General features: G+C 43.9%; 1 protein-coding gene across 1 annotated transcript; it reads right to left on the minus strand.

Moving 5' to 3' along the window:
* Positions 1–2,910: 2,910 nt before the first annotated feature.
* Positions 2,911–5,457, minus strand: LOC142382706 (GTPase IMAP family member 8-like). Its single transcript, XM_075468828.1, has one exon. The coding sequence runs from the start codon at positions 5,455–5,457 to the stop codon at positions 2,911–2,913; it is 2,547 nt and encodes an 848-aa protein (XP_075324943.1).
* Between the last annotated feature and the right edge of the window lie 10,424 nt (positions 5,458–15,881).

Raw genomic sequence — 15,881 nt, forward strand, 5'->3', positions numbered from 1 at the left:
ATGATGGCGCTTGGTTGTGGGCTTTTTTGTGGTTGTGTTTTGAGTTCCAGGCGGACCTGAGCAGGAAGTCCTGAGGGGAGTTTGGATCGCTCCTGCCAGCACACCCGCTGCTCATGCACACCCGCTACTCATGCACACTCATCAGTGCTGGCTTCTTAGGGATCTGCAGGAGCTCCATTCTTCACCCGATTGTCTCACTATCTCAGCTGGTAATCAGCGCGCCCCCGCCCGTTCTTTGGTCACGAGTAAAAAAGAAAAACCCTTCGTATGATGGATGGCCGTGGATGGTCAAACAGGAAGAACTCTGCTGACGCAGACTTGGTCAAACACAGAAACCTTTTATTGCCAACCAGGTCCTCAACAGAATTACAGATTACAGTTTTTTCAATCGCTAACAAGCGCTTACCCATACTTCAGATACTTTTTCTTAAGTCTTAACACAGACTCACACCTACAAAACACAATTGGCCAAATGGATCATTTTCTTCTCAAAAACACATTTTGTGCTACATTTCAAAATAGAAGACATCTTTCTCTGCACACATTAACTTTACCGAAACACTGGAAATCTGACTAAAAATGAAATTATTCTGTCAAAGAATAACACTTGTTTACACTTCACAAGGTACATGCAGTCAATCAAAGTACACCAGGTTTCAAAATACTGGCTATTGTTGACGTTACAAAAACTGCATAGACTTTTATGTTTCAGTTTTACAAGTATTTGCATGCAAAACATGAAATCCACCGTTTTTTCACTAAATTTCTTGGTTGAGAACTGTTTAGCCGCTTTCGGACAGAGTAGTTATAAGAACGCAGTTATCAGATCACATCAGACGTCTAATATTGAGGCTGCAAGAGCTCACAGAGTGAGTCAGGAGATACTTTTTCATTTCATGAAAGAAGAAAGGAGAGCAGAGCGCCGCAGACAAAGGAGACAAGTGTAAGTTTAACTAATTAAACACCCGCCGGTTCTGTCTGTGTGGTATGATGAAACATTTCAGCCGTGATAGCATGACATGGGGCGCAGCTACCGACCACCACACACCTCCGTCAGATGCGTTCTATAGAACCATGAAAAGACCCGACCTCGGGGGAAGGAGCTAAATAGTTATAGGAACTAACGGAGATAGCCCCGATTTCCTGTATGTCCGAACACGGGAGAAAATGGCCCCACGGATTAAAAGGTTATTAGAACTGCCAAAGGTTCCTACAGTCCGAAAGCGGCTTATGTCCACATGTAATTTTCACATTCAAAGGCATTCCAGTAAAAAGCAAATAAGTTTTTTTTTCCTTTACTGTTTACTACAGGAGGTACAGTAGAAGTACTGTTTACAATATGATAGAACAGAAAACTGTTCACTTACAGTGAACAAAATATCCATGAAACACACAAGAGCATTCTGAACAAAAAAATAACGGCAAAAAAAGCCCAGATAAAAAGGGAGGGGAACTAAAAAAAAGCACAAAATTACTGCGTGCTGCTGCCGCCTGCCGACAGCCGCGCCTGTTACGGTGTTTGCTGCTCGGAAGCAGGGGAGTGCTTTGGTCTGTGCTTCGGTCTGCACAGTCTACACAGCAGGCAGTGATACGAAGGGAGAGAAAATAAGGCCAAGCTATTGTGAGGTCTGACTTTTTCCTGGAGAACGATTTTGTGAAGCAAATGTATTACTCTTTTGAACGCACATTGTTTTGAGAAGCAAAACGCTTTATTTTTTTAAACCCCAGCCAACTAGCCGGACTACCTTCATCAACGCCAAAACGAGGCTGGAACTCTGCTCACAGGACGCAGCAGGGGGTAAGAAGATGTTCATAAATGATGTTGCTGATATGGGATGTCATACAGCTTCATGTCAAAAGAGGCGAACTATCCCTTTAAGTAAGGTAAAACCTTCCCACATCTGGTGACCCTGAAGATGCTGCGTGCCCCCCTCAACAGGCACAGAGCCAGAATATCATGTACAATGTGTCCTCCTCAAAATGTTTTACGTCTCTTATCTGAGCCACACTGTACTTGAACTCTTCGCGCAGCTGGTCAGTATCAGACACTACATTACAAAAACAGCTAAAATAGATTCTATTTAGGTGGGTGGATCTGTAGGGATCACACTGTTCTTCTTAATGTTGTTTCTTTCATGTTTAAAATATCCTGGGACTGAATCAGACGAGTATTTACAACGATTAAAAAAACTCAATTCTGCAGGGATACTGACCCAAACCGATCCAACACAACGGAGAGTTATTTAAGATCAAATATTTGATCTATGTGAGCTTTTCCTGAATTATTTTAGGAAGTGTCACACAGACTAGAGGATATACTTGGAAGCCAGTGGGGTCAACGGCAGAAGAAACAGGATGGAGGATGATTCTTGGGCTTACAATTAGCTTTCGGTGTTAGACTTTAATGCAAAGTTAGTCTTTTTACCCCCCCCCCCCTGCGTTGCTGTTTCTTCCTCTTTAGTCTTTACATGATTAAAGTCAAGTCTAAGTTTTATGATTTCGCACACAAGCTGCTTTGAAAAAGGCAAAACAATTAAAAAACAACAGCGTCTTCAGCTAAACTCCAGTTAAACAAATCATCAGATGAAATTTCAGTGACTTTATGGAGCGTTTGTTTTGCAGATGGCTGTTATCCACCATGAAACTCTGAAGCTTTAAACCCTTGAGGTTCTTCCATCTATGGGAGTGTGCAGCTTCTTATGACTGTCATGTCAACATGATCAGGAGTTAATGCTGAGCATCACTTTTGTCAGTCGAGGCCAACTTGTCACTTGTTGGCAGCTGAATGCTTGACTATCATTTCATTGGTTTCCTTGGTTACAGTCCTGGAAGTGGAAACTCGACACCCCATTTCTTCCTTTGGATTGATAACATAGATTTAAAGTTACTGTTAAAGACAGATGGAGGAGATCAGGCAATGGTGCATCTCTTCTTGTTTTTCTCTTCCCATTCTTTTATTTCTGCTTGTTGCCTTTTCTGCAGTTCCTCCATTTCCTTTCTGAGAGTTTCCTCTTTGTGACTTGAGAGTTGGTGTAAAAGCTTGTACTCGTTTAAGTGTTCCTTTTTCTCTTTCATTAGTGTCTCACATGTGAGCCTGAGATCCATCAACTCCTCGTCATACTTTTTTATCAGCGATTCAAAGTCTCTGGTGTATTTGTCTTTGAATTCGTTGAATTCTTCGGCTTGAGTTCTGGCGTCGTCCTCATATCTCTGTCTCATATTCTCCATGTTCTTTGCGTGTTCTTCCTGTAAAGCTCTTCGTCTGTTCACATCCTGTTCTTTTCTGATGTGGTCACATCTTATTCTTCTATCTAAAACTTCTCGTTGCTCTTCATATTCCTCTCTCAGCTTTTGGATTGTCATTTTCTCCCTTTGACGTCTCTGCAAGTTTTCTTCATAGCGGTTTTTCCACCATTGTTCTTTTTCCATCTCCCAGACTTCTTGCTTTCTTCTCATTTCCTCTCTACTGCACTCCAGCGCTCTGCTCAGCTCTTCCGTGGACTCGGAGTCAGATTTTTGCCTCTCCAAGGTTTTGAGTTTTTGTTCCCATTCTCGTCTTTGCATTTCTTCCTGCTGTCTCCTCCTTTCTTCTTCTTCTTCTCTGGTTTTTCGTTCTCTTTCTCTCTCCTCACGCTCACGGTTGATGTAGTTCTCCTTCTCCTTCAGCTTATTCAAACTTTCTTCTTTCTCTAATTCAGTTTTGGATATCTGTTCTTCCATTTGTCTTTTCATTGTATGCACTTCTTCTTCATGTTTCCTTTCAAGCTCCTCCATTTTTCTCTTCATCTCCTCCTCTTTCTCTTTCAACAGCCTCTCCACTTCCTTCTGTATGGCTGTCTCAGCCTCTTGAAACATCTCAGTAGTGTAGTAGCTTCCGCCGTCGTCCTTCACCATGCTTCTGATCTTGGTGAGGAGATCAGTGACTTGTGTGCGGTTAGTTTGATCTTTGTTGTTGAAGACATGATATCTACCTCCACAGTCCCTTATCAGTTGCTTCACAAAGTCATCACAGTCTTCTTTGATGTAACTTTCAATCGATCTTCCTTCCAGTTCATCTCCTCTGGTGAACGTAACGATGATGAAGTTTCCCGATCTTCGGCCAAAAATCCTCTTGATCATATTTACAGCCTCTTTTTCCTCTTGCGTAAAGCGGCCGATCGGCAGCACCATCAGGAACACATGAGGCCCTGGAGACAACATGTTGATACATTTCACCAGCTCCTGTTTAACTTCACCCTCAGAGAGAGTTGTGTCGAACAAACCGGGGGTGTCGACCACACTGACAGGCTGGCCATCTATCTGTCCTCTTCTTTTCTCGCAGATCCTGGTCACAGACTTCTGGCTGGCTTTAGATTCGAAAGCTTTTTTGTTCAAAATGGTGTTTCCAGTTGCACTCTTCCCACAGCCAGTCTTCCCAATCAGCACCATCCTGAGAACCGTTTGTCTCTGGTTTCCTCTGGCCTGGTTTCTGGTCTGGTCTGGTTTCTCACCGTGCAGCTCAGGTTTAACTTGCATTAGCTTATCCATCTGAGCTCTGGTGAACATGTCCTTGCTGAAGCATTTTGTTCCTTCATCACTCATCTTTTGCACAGCCTCCAGCAGCTCTGGGATCTGCTGCCTGTCTTTGATGTTCAGAACAACAGATCTTCCTCCACAGCTCTGACGGAGCTCCTGGATATCTTTGTTTCCTCTTATAAAGTCAACAACAGCTGGAGCTGTAGGATCTGACTCCACAGTGACCAGAATCATGGTGAAGTCATTGACTCGAGGGCTGAATGTGTCCTGGATGGTCTGTAACTCTCCCTTGTCTTCATCAGTGAGGGGACCCACAGGGAGGACCAGGATGAAGGCATGGACGCCCTCAGGATCACAGAGGGAGACGCACCTGAATGATTCCTCCATCGCTGCCTTCCGAGGTTTCCCACACAAGGCAGGCAGCTCCACCAGAGAAACCCGACGTCCACACACCTCTGCCTGATGTTTAACACACTCTGATGAGTTGGAGCCTGAACGAAGCTGCGTCTGACCTAAAATGGCCTTGGCTGCTGAAGTCTTCCTTATCCCTCTCCTCCCACACAGAACCAGGTTTAAAGATGGTTTGATCCGTTCTGACTTGGGTTTTGTGATCTGGTCTCTGAGGGTGAGGAAGGCCCCGTTGTTTTTTTGCACAATGTCCTCAATCTTCATCATTAACTGTTCGTGGTCGTGTTCAGACATGTTGTACTGTCTTCCTCCACAGTCTTTAAGGAGCCACTGCAAAGAGAAGCTTGTTTCAGTCCCCTCATGTGTATTGATGACCATTGAATGTTTGTAGGCGTCTTGACCAAACAAACTCAGGGTGGCCTTCAGAGTCTGTCTGTCCCTTTCAGTGAAGTCTGAAGGCTTCACCAAGAGCAGCAGAACCTGTGGTCCAGGAGGACAGAGACTCATGCATTGTTTAATCTCTTCCCTCGTCATTCTCTCAGGCTGGTTTTCTTGTGTTTTCACTATAGTTAAGGATTTCCCTTTCCACTCTCCATGGTGAACAGGCTTGGTTGGATAAAATCTTGAAAAAGAAATACCTTTTTTCTTCGTGATGAAGTTACAGAGTATTGTCTTTGTTGAATAGCTTGCTCCAAAAAGCGCAATGTTGAGTCCACATTCTGTAAAACAGAAAACATGAAATCATTGAAAATGACATTGTAAGTACTCTCATCCAGGAACTGGAACTTCTACTGGACCAACATGTCCAAAATCAACCTTTTCTCAGCTAAAATTAACATAAACTCACTGGTGGCTTGATCAGTTGGAATGATGTGCTGTCTGAAAGAAGGACAACTTTAACATAGAACACAATGTGCTTGATCTGCATAATGCAGTATTAAGAAGTCATGCTTAATTCACACATTTCTGCAAGACGTTCTCAAGCCAACCAAGAGATTTTGTCTCTGCAGCAGTTCAAAACATCTCACCAGAGAGGCGTTCAGTAGGCTTCTATACCAGAATCCTGAATCCATCCCATGCAATCCATCCACTTTCCCACTACATTTACATCCGATATGGGCACAAACAACAACAAAAAAGATCAGTGTTTTGGGCCATTTTAGGTCATATTGCCCAACCCTAATGAACATTGGTAAACCGTCAGTCTCACCTTCTGACTCAGCTCTTTACATCACGAGAGACCAGTACAATGTCCACAACACTTCCTCAATCTGCCTGCCAAGCTCCTGCTCCTTTCTACCCATACTAGTGACCAAGATCCAAGGATACTTAAGCTCCTCCACTTTAGGCAGAGATTCACGCCCAACCTAGAGTGGGCAATCCACCCTTTTCCGACTGAGAACCATAGCCTCAGACTTGGAGGTACTAGTTCTCTCCTGGTTGCTTCACACTGAGCTGCAAAATGCCCCCAATGCTTGCTGAAGGTCTCTGTTTGATTAAACCACCGCATTATCTGCAAAAAGCAAACATGCAATCCCAAGACATCCAATCAGGTAACCCTCCAACCCTTGCCTGAGCCTGGGAAGATTGCTTGCGAGATTGCTTACCTGAAGGAATAATGCGTAAGGACCCAATGTCCCATAGGCTCAGTGCACCTCCCACAAGACACCATGAGGGTCATAGGCCTTGTTGGGCAAACTCCCATACACCTTCCAATATCATGCTGAGGGTAGAGAGTTGGTCCATGACAAAAACCGCATCTGAGGTTAGCATTCATGAATCTGCCAAACTTTTCTCTCCAGTAGACTGGTATACTTTCCAAGGTAGGCTAAGAAGAGTTATTCCCTGTAGTAGGAACACACCCTCTCTACCACATTTTTTTAAAAGAAGGGCCTCTACCCCAATCTGCCTGTCCTCAAGTATTGCCTCAGACCTTCATACAATACAACAGGAGGTCTGATATGATTTAGGTGTTTCAATCAATACAACATCCAGGTCCTTAAGGATCTCAGGGCTGATATCATCCATTCCTGGGGTTTTGCTGCTATGGAGATGTTTAACCCTCTAGCCCCAACAGAATGTTACAACAATGCTCCAGATTCCTGAGAATTCCGAAAGAAATGGGCAATTTGAGAAACATTTCAAATAACCAAGAATAACTTGAAAACTAATGACAAGTGTTCATTGTAAGTTTCTTTCTATTTAAAGATTGGAAATGTCTCTTTCAAATGATATGTGATCCATTAGGAATTATTCATTCATGTATTCCATAGACGACCATTGAACTGTATCAAAAAGGATATTTTGAGACTGAACAAATATTCACTCCTCTTTTTAACTTGAAATGGATAGTTATAGTACTGTAGGCATATTTAAGTATTATTTTGCATAACATATCAACATCTCAGGTGATTGAGGTGTTTGTTTTGGATTCAAATTTGTTCAGTTAGCAACGCACGGCATATGATAGGCCTACAGAGGTTAGACACTTTGACTTGCTCCATCAGTCATTCAATCGCAGCGATGCGGACAATTTCCCCCCTCACCCCCTGCCATACACACACACACACATTTACACACATGCCTACATGTAATGTAAAGCGACCTTGGGTATCTTGAAAAGCGCTATATAAAACAAAGTTATTATTGTTATTATTAATAGACGATAGGCTATAATGCAGAGAAATAGGGGCAGCTATTTGGTAACCTTCCTCAGAGAAAAAAAAGTTTGGGCCCACTTCAGAACTTCACTACAGTACCATGACAAGACTACCACAAACAATTTTCCACAAAATGTATTAAGTATTTCAAATACATTTGCACAATTACATTTATAAGATCGAGTTGATCATAGTCTAACTCTGGCAACCTAAATGCTGGGGCTATCACTTGGTGGACGAATGATGGTGACAGGTCCGGTTTGAAATTCTCGCATTATAATCAGGCACGACATCACTTGAAATGTTTTTTGATAGGCGCCTTACATAAACCGGGAAATATGTGTAGGCTACTTATACCAGGCAGGTAGTTAGGTTACCAGTAGCAAACAAGGAGTTAGACTTTAAAAAAAATCTACAGTTTCGTTAGACATTTCCTTCAGTGTTCACACTGCGAACCAATATCAAACATAACTACGGTAGATAGCACAATTAGCCGGCTAGTGAAGCTGCGCCCAAACGCAGAACCTCCGCTCTCATATCAGTCTCAACTGCGGCCAAGAGACATCCCTCAAAAACATGACAATATCTCGAAATAATTGAATACAAACATATATATTTTAATACAACAATCTGTCCATTAAGCTGTTGTGAACTAGTGAAGTGTGAAGTTACAGTTCAGCAACATCATTTTCCCGTAGTAAGACTTGTATTTTCATGCCGGCCGGCGGCAGCCGGTATGGGAGAATAAAGAACGGCCGGCAACGGCCGCTATGGGATCTAGAGGGTTAACTACCCTTGCAATTTCAGACCTGGTGTTTGGTGAGTCCCCCCCCAAACTCCCTGGCCTTTCGTACTAATGTGGAAGGCATATCAGTTGATTGAAAAGCATCGTTTCCATTTCCCCAGCAGCACACTTTCTCCACTGTAAACGGTGTTAGCAAACACTGCTCAGGCGTTTCCCGTCTCAGGCATCTAAACAGTTTGCCAGAATATTTTTGAGGCGGACAATTCATTTTCCAAAGTCTTACCAAACTCCTCCCACATTTGAGTTTTTACATCCACAACTGCATGCTCTGTAAGACTCATTATTTAGCCTGATGGCTCTCCACACCTCAGGTGTCCACCACTGGGTTCAGGTTTGCCACCAACCACGCTACCACCACAGCTCCATACAACCACCTCAGCAATGGAAGCTCAGACCTTGGCCCATTTGACTCAATGGGTCATGACTCAATGTCACTTGTCTCCCTGAGGAGAGAGGGAAAAGCTTTGCCAGAGATGTAAGTTCAAGATCTCCTAGATTGGAGCCTCTGCCAAACATTCACTAACACACCCTCACAAAGCATTTGGGTCTCTGGCATCCTCCTTCACCACCTGATCCAAGACACCGTTCAGTTGCAGGGCTGTTACTATCATTACAAAATCAATTATTGATCTGCAACCAAGGATGTTCTGATGCCAGATGCACTTATGGACACGATTATGCTCCAATATGGTTTGTTATTGACAAACCATGACTAGCACAGAGGTCTAATAACAATACACTACTCGAGTTCACATCTGGCAGGCCGTACCTTCCAGTCACACCCCTCCAGGTTCGACTGTCATTGCCCACGAGCACCGAATTCCCCCCGAGTAAGAATATGGAGTTATTCGACAGTGTGCTTTCTAGTACCAGGCCCAGAGACTCCAAGAAGGAATGGTACACCAAACTGTCATAAGCGCATAAATGCAAATAACAGTTGGAGCCCTTAGTGAGACCCTAAAACGCAGGAACATTACCCTCATTGGGGAAAACTCATCATAAGGGATTTTGAACTGCACTCCATCTGGCTCCTGACCCAGAACCAATTTGTCTTGGGAGACCCTACAGGAGTCAAGCTGCAAGATCCTGATTTCCCAAAGGCACTCAAATCCCACAACCATGATAATAAAAAGCATGAGTAAGATTAAGATCAGATTTATTGCTCATGCATACACATGCAATTTGTCCTCCGCTTTTACATCCAGGTTGGCACCTTTTGACACACTCATGCACAGGGTCACACACTCATAGAGACAAATGCCAACCTGGAGCGGTGGGCAGCCATTCACAGCGCCCGTGGAGCATGGGCAGGGCCAGATTAACACTTTGCTGTACCCTGGGCAACAATATTCAAGGGCCCCATGATCACGACCCCAGGATCACCATAATCTGACAAAATACAGAACTACGTCCTCTTATCAAGGACACTCACTCACATATGATGTTATGAAAACAAAACACATCAGCATCAGTATAATCTGGCAAAATTGACCCACTACATAGAGAGGGAAGGCAGTGTCCTCCATTTTCACAAAAAAATAAATAAGCAATCACTTTCAAAGCATCCAATATTTATTTAACAACACATATTCCCAACACAGATGTATTGAACTGATAAAGCCATCACAGAGGAAGTCCACAGACAAGACAAGAACAATCTAGTTATAGTGCAATATAAACATTTTGAAATCTGCCTGTTTCAGCATTTCCATGGAGCCACCACAAGGAAAAAATAAATAAAATGCAGTATCTGCAGTATCATCTGTATAATTTTAACTTGTCACATCAGAACTCAACAAGACTGGCAAGGGTTAAACATTTTAATGCAAAATAACATTTGGAAATCTGTCAATTTCTCTCAATTAGACAAGACAAAACAAATTTAATCTTAAATAATGGGGAAGTGCATGTTTAAATTTGAAATGCTTGATTTAATTTGGCAAACTTCTTACACTGGCATTTTTCTGGACTTTGAATGTGCAAACTGGTTTACAACATCTTCAAAATCAAGGGTACTAACAAGTTCATGTTCGATGGCCAAGAGAGAAAGTGCAGAGAGCCGTGTCTGTGACATTGTGGTCCTCAGCTCATTTTTAACTCGTTTCAAAACAGAAAACGACCTCTCACCCTCACAGTTAGACACAGGCAAGGTTAAAAACAGTCTTAGTGCAACATAAACATTTGGAAATGTTGTCTTAAGTCCATGTCTCTCAAGAGCTTTCAGCAGCTGTACAGGTGAAGTCTCATTCTGCACAAAGTGCTTGAACTGAATAAGTTCGTCTGACAAGGAACCATCTAAATCTGTCGGATAAGTGGAGCACAGTTTAGCAGCTCTTTCACGCACATCACAATCATTGCAGTCCCTCTCAAATAAAACTCCAAAGAGGTCACACACATGTGTGTAGGCTTCGATGCGCTTGGATAGGCACGAACAAAGTCTGTCAATGATGACATGATATGTTTCAACCTTAAATCTCTGACTACTATCAGTAAAAGCTACTTCACTGTCATCACTAGACTCGTCTGCAAATTTCTTTCTTTTTCTCACACGTCGAGTGTCAAATTTATAGTTTTGTGTGGCACTAATAGTGCGCGCGGATTCTTCGAGCTCAGCAAACTGTTCTCGTAAAGAGCCAACATATGAATGCAGTGACCGCAAAAGGCCAAGAGCAGTAGCTAAATCCATGTCGCTCCTTTGGAGTTGGTCACTTGTTGCCTTAAATCTATGCAGTACCCGGTCCCACAACATAGTCATTATTACTGTTTCAAGTTTATCAAGTTTTGTGACCAATGCAGCAGCTTCGAGTTTGGTTTGTGTTTTCTCATCACAGTCTGAAGCTAATTTGGCTAATGTATCTCTGATTGCCCTGTAATTTTCATTGAGAGCTTTTGTGGAGTCTGCTCTGCAACTCCATCGAGTGCTGCTGAGGGATTTTAGAGTGTATCTAATGTAATGTTCGCTGTTATGAAAAACTGTATTCCAGCGGTGTGTTGATGCGCTACAAAATGTATACAGGGACTGTAACAGTTCAAAAAATAAGTTCACCTCCTCACAGCAATTATCAATACTGTTAACACCTACGAGGTTCAGCGAATGGGCAGCACACGGTGTATAATGAATTAGTGGGTTTTGTTTTTTCAAGTGCGCCTGGAGGCCGCTGTATTTGCCAGACATATTGCTAGCATTATCAAAACTTTGGCCACGACAGTTTGACAAGTCTAACCCCAAGCCTCGCACCATTTCAATCACAGATTCGGCTAGGCTTGCACCTGTGTGGCTGTGGATGGGCTCAAACCCAATGAATCTTTCCAAGACTCTGCCATCTGCACTGACAAAACGAAAAACAAATGTGAGCTGATCTATGTGTGCTAAATCTGGTGTTGAATCAACGATTACAGAGAAATATTTAGCGTGTCTGATTTCCTCTGCTATCACTTGCTTAGTTTTGTCACCCATTAATGAAATAAATTCTTCACACACAGTTGAGGACATGTAAGATGGCCTACCTCTGCCCTTATTGCCATGCTTCTCAAGGTGCTCCTTTAAAAAGGGATCAAACTCCGCGATCAGTTCAAGCAGTCCCAAATAGTTCCCATTGTGCGCGGAGCCCAGCAGCTCGTTGTCGCCTCGAAATGGCAGTCCTCTCGCTCCCAAAAATTTAATAACGGCAACCACACGTCGAAGGACTTCTTTCCAGTACTGCTGTTCTGCCTCACACTGTCGGGCAAGAGAAGCGTCAACTCTGCATGCGAATTTAGACCGGTGCAATAAAGAAAGCATGTTTTGTCTGTGTTCTGCACTCTTTTCATGATCACTAATCCTCTCTGGATGTTTCCAATCACAGAATCCGCTGACAAATGCAGGCTTTTGGGATGTTAAGAGTTTGCAGGCATAGCAATAAACTGATCCAGTTGATGGCGAGTAAAGAAGCCATTCCCTTGGCACAATTTGGTTGTTTGGGAGACGACAATTAAGCACATCGTTGGTGAGGGAGCGTGTCCAACTCCCAAGCCCGGACTCTCTTACCGATGCCGGATACTTAGCAGCCCGGTTCTGGAAAGCTGCAGGCCCCCGGGAGATCGCCTCTTCCCGCAGCTGCTCCGTAACCGGTCCCCACAGTGCAGGATCCCCAGGGAGTAGCAGAGGCGTTGAGGTACAGGGGCAACTCTCAGACTCGATGAGCGGCTCAGATGGCGGTGAGACTCGAGGCCCATCACCGCTTCCCTCAACGGTCGCACTCGCGGCAGAATTTGGGCCGTCGGTTGAAGATGCCGGGGGCTCTTTGCTAACCTCTTCGCTCTCTGGGCTGTGGACATTAGCTAGCGCCAGCAATGAAGAAATATCCTGGCTAGCTGAGCTGTCCTTGTTGACGGAAGCTACCTTAGAACAGTTGGTAACATTTACTGGAGTGAAGAAGTTACCTATTTTTGGAATATACTTTAAATTTTCTGTGTTTCTGATGTCCTTCTCCTTTTTTAATTTCCGTTTCGCGCTCCCACTCAGCTTCTCCATGTTTGCTAATTGTGAACAAGCGCTTGACATCATGAAACCGCTCAGTGCACGTTGATTGGCGTCACCTTTAACCCGCCTCATACGGGCTGACCAATCACAGCTCATGGTCACAGTCACAGGCAGCCAGGGGCAGAGATTCTGTGCCGCGCATAGACTACAGATGCAGCGCAACGGCTCCCGCGGACAGTTTAATACGCGAGAGATAACCAGATATTTTGCTTGTGCCGTCACTGCCCAGGGCCCCATAGAAGTCGAGGGCCCCTGGGCAATTGCCCAATTGCCCATATGGTTAATCCGGCCTTGAGCATGGGGTTACGGTGCCTTGCTCAAGGGCACCTCGGCCGTGACAAGGAGGTGGACTGACACCCCTCCAGCTGTCAGTTTCACCAATCTTTTTGAGTGGCGAGAGTGGGAATCGCCAACCTTCTGGTTATTGGACGACCGACTCTAACCACTGAGCTACGGCCGCTCCCATGATATGGAAGATCATTCCATATCATTCAAGGAATTATATAAACTGGCAGGTTAGGGGATATAAGACTGTATTACGAGGAACAGGATTAGAAAAACTCAAGACAACCTTTGCACACAGAGGTTCAAATTGGGAACCTTGGTGGTGTGAGGTGGCAGTGCTTACCACCATGCCTCAGGGCAGCCCACAACAATGTCATAGTACGTCTTTCATCTGTGTACCAGTTACCATTCTTAGGCCCAATCCCAATTCACCCCTTGGCCCTACCCCTTACCCCTTCCCCTCCGTTTTGCGCGTTCACGTGAAGAGGTAGTGTTGTCCCAATACTCTTCCAAAGCCCTACCCCTTAGCCCTACCCCTCCGTTGTAGCCCTTGAAACGGAGGGCTTCGGCCAGGCAGACTCCGTTTGAAGGGGTATGATATATTTCCCAGAGTACAACGCGACTACCGGGAGATCGCGAGTCTTCTTAATCGTTTTAGGTTGTGATAACTGGTGTATTGTGTGAGTTTAACATGGTGGCAATGTGCAGTTGTTTTCTGATATAAACGCACATGGGAAAAGTCGCTATTTACATGGAGTAATCGGTCAATGCATGTGAAGGTGCTGCGAAAGAGTTGTCGTTTTTTATATTGTAACACGAGTATTTACAAGCAATGTAGTTGGTTAACCATAGAGAAGTTCCTTTTGAGTGACGTGAGCGTCATTTTGCTACCTATTATCACAAGTATTCATATACGTGACTGATTCACAGGGACTCAAGCACAAACAAAGAGCCTGATCAGGTTTAGCGCCCCAAACGAAGATCTGTTTCTAAAGTCATCCCCATCCCCAAAAAGAAGTAGGAAGTCCAATCCCATAATGGATTACCTGATACAGGAGAGCCTGAAGGAGCAGAAGCGCCACGAGCAGAAAACGGAGCGCTTTTTAGCTCGGTTTGAGCGCATGATAGACAAACTTTACGGTGAGTTGATGCGCCATGCACCTATTGTACACACAGCCACCACTACCGCATTCTAAAACACCTTTTTTAATTTTTTTTACAATGGATGAAAGTGCATGCTATAATGTCATGTCGTGTCTTGTTCCCCCAGAACATCACTGAGCCCATGCAGCAATTCCGATGTGCCCTCCGCTGTTCCTGCTCCGGTCATCTCGTTCTCGATGATTGCACTGTTGCCCGTTTATGTTCATATTGTTTATATTCATACTGTTTATTGTCCATATTTTCACCACACACTTTAAGCTGTTATTTCTGAAAATAAGCTGCCTTACCAGTCTGTAATGTGAGCCTAATAAAATAAATTAAGGACAAAAGGTTTGCAAAGGTTTGAGCATGATTATCACATCAACATCATATTAACGACTGGAACGGATATTGGTATGAAGAGATTTATTATACAAGGGATAACAAAAAAATTGGGGTACATGTAGTGGTCCAATAATTTGTAGGATGACCCGTCTGCTGGAAAGAAAAACATGGAAAGATCAGGCTTTCATCCTCCCAAACCAACACATTGATAGTACACACAATGCAGTGCATTTATTTATGTCATCAAATCTGAACCTGGTACAAAGAAAACCGCTTCAAAAACGCATGAGCTGCATGTTTATCCCAAACGGAACGAGGCGAGTAACAAAGGCTAAACGTTAGCTTAATGCTTTCAGCTAGGTTAGCCAGGTTAGGATACTACTCCAATCAATAAATCAGCAAATCCAACGAGACAAGCAAATTGTTTCTATATTACACGATATCACAAATGTACAGTTAAAAGCACTTTCAAACACAAACACACGTTATCATATTCACACGCCGGCTCTGGAAGCTACCAGCTGCTCACTCACAAGCGTTATTTGCATTAATTTATCATGATACATACCGTAACAAGATCCAGCAATGCTCCCAGATGTCGAAGACGCCTTCGCCTGATGGCACTCCGTCGATTCGACGCAGATATTTCTAAAAATATCCGAATAGCCCAGGACAGCGCGAACACCACAGCACCGGTCATGTTTGTTTACTTCTGGCTAAAGCTGTCGCTTTTGGTTACGTAACAACTGACGGCGCGGACTTATTACGTTCGTGAGTGTGAAGTGCTGTCCCAATTCGAAGGGGTGACATTCCTAGCCCTTCGCCTACCCCTACGTTTGAAGGGGCGAGGGGTAGGGGCGAGGGGTAGGCGAAGGGGTAGAAAATAGAATTGGGATTGGGCCTTATTCTACTATTTAGTGAGACTTACCAACAGATGGAGCAGAATCCAGAGTTACCCGAGCTTCTGTCCCGTGTTTCCTGCTTGGATGGTTACAGAGCACATGCCTCCCATCATTCGCTTCGATAATTTGTTTCATATTTCTCAGCAATTCAGAAAAAACAAGGTCTGCCAGCATCAATGACTTGTTCCCGCATCTTCTGATCATGTCCTGCAAATGTGACCAATGTGAGTAACGGAAACTCCCATGTGGATTGGAGCTCCTCTCTCTGGGTATTAGAACCAATGAATGATTGAACG

Source organism: Odontesthes bonariensis, chromosome 6 (assembly GCF_027942865.1).
Source record: "Odontesthes bonariensis isolate fOdoBon6 chromosome 6, fOdoBon6.hap1, whole genome shotgun sequence".
Taxonomy (NCBI): Eukaryota; Metazoa; Chordata; class Actinopteri; order Atheriniformes; family Atherinopsidae; genus Odontesthes; species Odontesthes bonariensis.